The 8,117-nt window shown below is 36.3% G+C and overlaps 1 protein-coding gene across 3 annotated transcripts in view; it reads right to left on the bottom strand.

Annotated features, from left to right (window-relative positions):
- LOC136828032 (E3 ubiquitin-protein ligase trim-21-like) overlaps window positions 1-6,672 on the bottom strand; it is a 20,208-nt gene extending 13,536 nt beyond the window's left edge. For 2 of the 3 annotated variants that reach the window (XM_067085696.1, XM_067085698.1), the window contains exons 1-3: window positions 6,518-6,672; window positions 5,502-6,221; window positions 4,810-4,944 (exon numbers count right to left, since the gene is read on the bottom strand). In XM_067085696.1, coding sequence (XP_066941797.1) covers window positions 4,810-4,944; window positions 5,502-6,218 — 852 coding nt within the window. In that variant the 5' untranslated portion in view covers window positions 6,219-6,221; window positions 6,518-6,672. The remainder of the gene's footprint in view (window positions 1-4,809; window positions 4,945-5,501; window positions 6,222-6,517) is intronic. The other variant, XM_067085697.1, reaches the window with a different exon arrangement.
- Window positions 6,673-8,117: the final 1,445 nt, after the last annotated feature.

The raw sequence follows: 8,117 nt of genomic DNA, 5'->3' as shown, positions 1-8,117 counted from the left end.
CATGCGAAAAGTTTCAGGAACAACTTCCAAATCATTATAAATGGTTCGGTTTGCCCAGACAAATTAGACGCTTGTAAGAGAAATGCAAAGGGATTTTTGGTGATGGATGACAGTCACATTCCGAACTAAATTTGGAAGATTGTAAGAAATTCTGAGTGTGATCGAGTTCTTGGAAACGTGAAAATTTGTAGGCATCAACTCATCGTCAATATTAAAATTTATCTATGTACACAATCTGTGACCATTCCACCAGAAGTTGAAGGATATGAGGTAGCAAGTAAAAATACAAAGATGAAAAGTTGAATGAACAACTGATTAAACAACAAAAAAGATAAATAAAAACAATAAAAAGGTACAAAAAAGGTATATTTTAAGGTGATGGTTGCAGTGACTGTTTACAATGGAAATTTCAAACGCCAGTTGATGCTTATACTTATCTGTTTGCAAGAAAAAGTTCGAAGCAGAGCTAATGGTTGCCAGTGACTGTTTAGAAAGAAAGTAATACTACTAAAGACTGTTTACAGAGAAAAATCTCAAAACTGATGACTACTCAAGACTATTTACAGAGAAAAATCTCCTCAAAACTGATGACTACTAAAGACTGTTTACAAAGAAAAGTTTCAAAACTGATGACTACTAAAGACTGTTTACAAAGAAAAGTTTCAAAACTGATGATTACTAAAGACTGTTTACAGAGAAAAATCTCAAAACTGATGACTACTCAAGACTATTTACAGAGAAAAATCTCCTCAAAACTGATGACTACTAAAGACTGTTAACAAAGAAAAGTTTCAAAACTGATGACTACTAAACACTGTTTACAAAGAAAACTTTCAAAACTGATGATTACTAAAGACTGTTTACAGAGAAAAATCTCAAAACTGATGACTACTAAAGACTTTACAGAGAAACATCTCCTCAAAACTGATGACTACGAAAGACTGTTTACAAAGAAAAGTCTCAAAACTGATGGCTACTAAAGACTGTTTACAAAGAAAAATCTCAAAACTGATGACTACTAAACACTGTTTACAGAGAAAAATCTCAAAACTGGTGATTACTAAAGACTATTTACAGAGAAAAATCTCAAAACTGATGACTACAAAAGACTTTCCAGAGAAAAATCTACTTAAAACTGATGACTACTAAAGACTGTTTACAGAGAAAAATCTCAAAACTGATGACTGCTAAAGACTTTACAGAGGAAAATCTCAAAACTGATGACTACTAAAGACTGCTTACAGAGAAAAATCTCCTCAAAACTGATGACTACTAAAGACTTTTTACAAAGAAAAGTCATAAAACTGATGACTACTAAAGACTGTTTACAAAGAAAAATCTCAAAACTGATGACTACTAAAGACTGTTTACAGAGAAAAATTGTCAAAACTGGTGATTACTAAAGACTGTTTACAGAGAAAAATCTCAAAACTGATGACTACTAAAGACTTTACAGAGAAAATTCTCCTCAAAACTGATGACTACTAAAGACTGTTTACAGAGAAAATCTAAAAACTGATGACTGCTAAAGACTTTACAGAGAAAAATCTCCTCAAAACTGATGACCACTAAAGACTGTTTACAGAGAAAATCTAAAAACTGATGACTACTGATGACTGTTTACAAAGAAAAAAATCAAAACTGATGACTACTAAAGACTGTTTACAAAGAAAAATCTCAAAACTGATGACTACTAAAGGCTGTTTGCAGAGAAAAATCTCAAAACTGATGACTACTAAAGACTGTTTACAAAGAAAAATCTCAATCTGATGACTACTAAAGACGTTACAGAGAAAAATCTCAAAACTGATGACTACTGAAGACTGTTTACAGAGAATAATCTAAAAACTGATGACTACTAAAGACTGTTAACAGAGAAAAATCCCAAAACTGATGACTACTAAAAACTTAGAGAAAAATCTCCTCAAAACTGATGACTACTAAAGACTGTTTACAGAGAAAAATCTCAAAACTGATGACTACTAAAGACTGTTTACAGAGAATAATCTCAAACCTGGTGACTACTAAAGATCGTTTACAGAGTATAATCTCAAAACTGATGACTACTAAAGACTGTTTACAAAGAAAAATCTCAAAACTGATGACTACTAAAGATTGTTTACAGAGAAATATCCCAAAACTGATGACTACTAAAGACTGTTTACAGAGAAAATCTCAAAACTGATGACTACTAAAGATCTGTTTACAGAAAAATCTCAAACTGATGACTACTAAAGACTGTTTACAAAGAAAAATCTCAAAACTGATGACTACTAAAGGCTGTTTACAGAGAAAAAATATCAAAACTGATGACTACTAAAGACTGTTTAAAGAGAAAAATCTTCTCAAAACTGATGACTACTAAAGACTGTTTACAGAGAAAAATCTCCTCAAAACTGATGACTACTAAAGACTGTTTGCAGAGAAAAATCTCCTCAAAACTGATGACTACTAAAGACTGTTTACAGAGGAAATCTCCTCATAACTAATGACTACTAAAGACTGTTTACAGAGAAAAATCTCAAAACTGATGACTACTAAAGACTGTTTATAGAGGAAAAATCTCAAAACTGATGACTACTAAAGACTGTTTACCGAGAAAAATCTCCTCAAAACTGATGACTACTAAAGACTGTTTACTGAGAAAACTCTCCTCCAAACTGATGACTACTAAAGACTGTTTACTGAGGAAAAAATCTCAAAACTGATGACAACTAAAGACTGTTTACAGAGAAAAATCTTCTCAAAACTGATGACTACTAAAGACTGTTTACAGAGAAAAAATCTCAAAACTGATGACTACTAAAGACTGTTTACAGAGAAAATCTCCTCAAAACTGATGACTAATGAAGACTATTTACAGAGAAATATATCATCAAAACTGATAACTGCTCAAGACTGTTTACAGAGAAAAAATCTCAAAACTGAAGACAACTAAAGACTGTTTACAGAGAAAAACCTCCTCAGAACTAATGACTACTAAAGACTGTTTACAGAGAAAAATCTCCTCAAAACTGATGACTACTAAAGACTGTTTACAGGGGAAATCTCCCCAGAACTAATGACTACTAAAGACTGTTTACAGAGAAATATATCATCAAACTGATAACTACTCAAGACTGTTTACAGAGGAAAAAATCCTCAAACTGAAGACAACTAAAGGCTGTTTACAGAGAAAAAATTCCAAAACTGATGACTACACAAAGACTGTTTGCAGAGAAAAATCTCTCAAAACTGATGACTGCAAGGCTGTTTAAACCTCCCCAGAACTTACAGAGAAAAAATCTTCAAAACTGATGCTACTTAAAGACTGTTTGCAGAGAAAAATATCCTCAGAACTGATGACTACTACTAAAGACTGTTTGCAGAGAAAAATTTCAAAACTGATGACTACTAAAAACTGCTTACAGAGGAAATCTCCTCATAACTAATGACTACTAAAGACTGTTTACAAAGAAAAATCTCCAAACTGATGACTACTAAAGACTGTTTACCGAGAAAACTCTCCTCAAAACTGATGACTCCTAAAGACTGTTTATATAGAGGAAAAAATCTCAAAGCTGATGACAACTAAAGACCGTTTACAGAGAAAAAATCTCAAAACTGATGACTAATGAAGACTATTTACAGAGAAAAATATCCTCAAAACTGATAACTACTGAAGACTGTTTACAGAGAAAAAATCTCAAAACTGAAGACAACTAAAGACTGTTTACAGAGAAAAACCTCCTCAAAACTGATGACTACTAAAGACTGTTTACAGGGGAAATCTCCCCAGAACTAATGACTACTAAAGACTGTTTACAGAGAAAAATCTTCCAAACCGATGACTACTAAAGACTGTTTACAGAGAAAAATCTCAAAATCAAAACTGATGACCTCCTCAAAGGCTGTTTACTAAAGAGAAAATCTCCCCAGAACTAATGACTACTAAAGACTGTTTACAGAGAAAAATCTCCAAACCGATGACTACTAAAGACTGTTTACAGAGAAAAATCTCCTCAAAACTGATGACTACTAAAGACTGTTTACAGAGAAAAATCTCAAAACTGATGACTACTAAAGACTTTACAGAGAAAATCTCCTCAAAACTGATGACTAATAAAGACTGTTTAGAGAAAAATATCCTCAAAACTGATAACTACTGAAGACTGTTTACACAGTAAAAATCTCAAAACTGAAGACAACTAAAGACTGTTTACAGAGAAAAACTTCCTCAAAACTGATGACTACTAAAGACTGTTTACAGAGAAAAATCTCTTCAAAACTGATGACTACTAAAGACTGTTTACAGAGGAAATCTCCTCAAAACTGATGACTACTAAAGTCTGTTTACAGAGAAAATCTCCAAACCGATGACTACTAAAGACTGTTTACAGAGGAAAAATCTCCTCAAAACTGATGACTACTAAAGATCGTTTACAGAGAAAATCTCCAAACCGATGACTACTAAAGACTGTTTACAGAGGAAAAATCTCCTCAAAACTGATGACTACTAAAGACTGTTTACAGAGAAAAAATCTCCTCAAAAACTGATGACTACTAAAGACTGTTTACAGAGAAAAATCTCAAAACTGATGACTACTAAAGACTGTTTACAGAGAAAAATCTCCTCAAAACTGATGACTACTAAAGACTGTTTACAGAGAAAAAATCTCCTCAAAACTGATGACTACTAAAGACTGTTTACAGATAAAAATCTCAAAACTGATGACTACTAAAGACTATTTACAGAGAAAAATCTCCTCAAAACTGATCACTACTAAATACTGTTTACAAAGGAAAGGTCCAAGCAGAGCAGATGCTTACCAGAGACTGTTTGCAGAAGTCTTCTTGTAAAGAAAGCGCTGCTATATTCTTTAGTAGACAGTCCATATCATCGTAATTTCCATTCAGTTTGCAAGTGTCTGCTGCTGCATCCACCTCCTCTCTGTCCTCAATTTCCTGTAATTTGTGAACGTAAGAAAACTGAATTTGAAAGATTAAGTGCATCCTGAAAATAAGGAAATTTAATTCTCGAAATTATGAAAATAATATTCGGGGGATGCTGAAAACTGTAATCTAAAAATTCTGGAAATGACTATCTGAGAATTTCAAGTGATTTTCTAGGAATACGGAAAATTGCGTTTTTGTAATTCTGAAAACTGTTTTGAAAATGTTGAAAACTGCATACTAGAAATTTGCAAATTACATTCTGGGAGTTATGTCGAGGAAATTGTTTGATAATTTAATGGAAATTCTAAAAATTTGATTCTGTTAGGTGCTGTAAATTGCTTGCAGTTATATTCTGAAAAATCCAAAGGTCAACAGAAAGGTTACACTTTAAAAATACAAGAGGAAAAACTTCTGAAAGTTTTAAAACCTTAAATTGCACCACTAGAATTGTAAAAAAAACACTCTTCATAATTACATTAAGAAAATTCGGAAAGCTTACACATCAAATGTTAGTTAGGAATTACTTGCTAGAGAAGCAAATCCCACAAAGTAGGTTACTTACAAACCTTTATTGTTGAGCGGATTTCTCCTCCTTCCTCTGCCAGAAGCTTTTTAAGATTCAGCAGCCACTTCTGAACATCAGTGACGATCCTCTCGGCTTCTGCCTTCATGCTGCTACTCTTCTTGTGTTTACTATCCAAGAAATTGCCCAGTCTCGCTTTCATGACTTGTAATTCAATTATCTTAGATTCCACTTCTTTCACTTGAGTCCTCAGGCAATAGTCAGCATTCTGCAGTCGAGTTTCTGACCTTCCGATGTGAGAAACTTTTTCGCTATGGAGTAAAGCAGAATTTTGTGTAAAGCTTTTTTCTTGTTTGATGTCTCCATGCAGTTTCTCAATGTACTTAAGGATGTTAGCTATTTGTTTTTGGGATGCTTTGCATCGCATGAGGAGCTCACCACACACTTCATTCATCTCCACTAGGGGATCAGGGCTGCAAACTTTGCAAGCATAACATCTGTTCTCGTCCGATTTCGAATTTGATTCGCGAATGGAGATGTACTTAACCAGATCGAGGGCAGCTTGGTTTACCGTGACCTCGTGGGCAGTATTCACTCTGAAAGGCCTCCGACAGAAGGGGCATCGCTGATTGTTGCTCCTGATGGATCGACTGATGCAGTCAGTACAAAGCGTGTGATAGCACTTGAGAATTCTTGGGCAGCGTCTGTCCTGGTCATAATCCTCGCAACAGACGCCACATTCTTTTGAAGGTTCTCCCATTGCCTGAAGGGGCATAATAAAGAATTAAAATGGACCTATCTTAATCGTTGCGGCCTACACTTAACATTTCCGAGTTTGCAGCCTACACTTAACATTTCTGAGTATCATTAACAGCAAGGGTTCGTTTTTAACTTTACTACTGGTCTTTTCATTTGGAACCTAAATATAAACAATGTTTTTAACAGAAAAGGTACAGTTTTTTGCACTTCGTAGATACACGTACCACTACAAGAATTAAATCAGAGTGAGCTATTCCATCCTACTTGGAATCAGTTTTATAGAAACGCTTCATAACTCACCCTTACTTTGTATCTTGAAATGTTCACCCTAATTGTGGCTGTGATTCGTTGAACCTACTGTTAGCTGTCCAGCCAGTTAATATAATTCCTGAAGGTAATATCAAAGCAGTAACACATTGATTTTGGCTCAGCGTACTCAGAACTAACGGCCAACCGAGATAAAAAAATCAGATAAGAAGCATAGGAAATGGTAAACCATTTTGGGCGGATCAATTCATTCCTTATCTCCTTATCAACTGCAGGACAATGTGATTAATATATCTCGTCGCTTCTGTTGTAGATAAGCGGCAACAAAGGAGCCTTAACCACGCGCCCTCAGAATTGAACTGACTACAGTACATTCAATGTTAAGCAGTGTTTCGAATTCTTTTTCTTCTTCTTCCAAAAGCTTGGTCGTTCATGAGGAACAATCCTGGATGTCCTTGCACTTGCAAAACAAACTTTCTCAAAACAGGAAGCTGACATGTTTAAAAAAAAGGAGGAAATAAATTACCCCATGAATAAATGTTGTAAGGGCGTCAAATCGCCTCTCCATTCTTGGGTTTCGCTCCTTATATGAACATTAATCGCGTCATACATATTACTTGTTATTATTTCAGATTCTTTATGTATCTCATTGTATGCATCATTGTACGGCTTTTCTGCCGATATATATATCTGCCTTTTCTTGTTCTGTAATCCATTATATATGTCTTTATGCCTGTTAACAAACACAAATTCTGTATGGACGCAGCGGGGGACCACAGGTCGCCCGCTACCTTTCCATCCGCTTTCCGCATTGTAAACACCTGTCGAGAACAATAAAGAATCAGTCTTTCACTTCTGACATTTCTTGAACCTCACACTGGTGACCCCAGAATGATAGGTAGCGCGGTTTTGGCCCACCCATTCACGGACTAAAAACGGCCGCAGCCTACCATCAGAGAGCCTTTAGCGGACTAATACGGCATCAAGTTTAGGCCCTTGGTAGATCCTTCCCTGGTGGAAACCATGCCATTAATGGACTAAATACAGCGTACCCAAAAGGGCACATTTTGGCACTTCGTTCGACCACTCGAACAATCGGGACCATTAACAAACTCAATACAGCACATTTTCCCGCGTTTTGGTGCGTGAGTAATCAAGATGTATGAAGCTGAACTTCAGTGCGAACCCACGAGCATCACCTGTACGCCCCTCTTGCCAACAAAGCCAGACGCGGTTAAACTTACTCCATGCCCATGACCAAGAGAGCACAGTGCGCACTCGACCCATTATCCCAGCCCCTCAGAGAAACATCACGCAGGGAAGCCTGGGACGAACTACGGGGGTTGGTAACACTGCCAGGCCGCGACGAAAATAGGAGGAAGAGGAAGGTAGACTTAATGAGAGCGATCTTCCTTTGGCACCTCCCGCAGGAAGTTAGGGGCCAGATAAAAGACGCAGACACCCTCAACATGGACGCCTTAGTTGACGTCACCCAGAAAATATATGAGGCCACCAAGGCCTCGAAGCATGCCGCCGCCCTGGAAGCCTGCAGCCTGACGGAGGAGAACGACGACAGCGAGGGATACATCAATGCCGTTTACAGGAAGAAGACACCATCAGGGAACACAGAACA

The sequence above is a fragment of the Macrobrachium rosenbergii genome, chromosome 42 (genome assembly GCF_040412425.1).
Source record: "Macrobrachium rosenbergii isolate ZJJX-2024 chromosome 42, ASM4041242v1, whole genome shotgun sequence".
NCBI classification, from domain to species: Eukaryota; Metazoa; Arthropoda; class Malacostraca; order Decapoda; family Palaemonidae; genus Macrobrachium; species Macrobrachium rosenbergii.
This window is presented reverse-complemented; position numbering and strand designations above follow the sequence as displayed.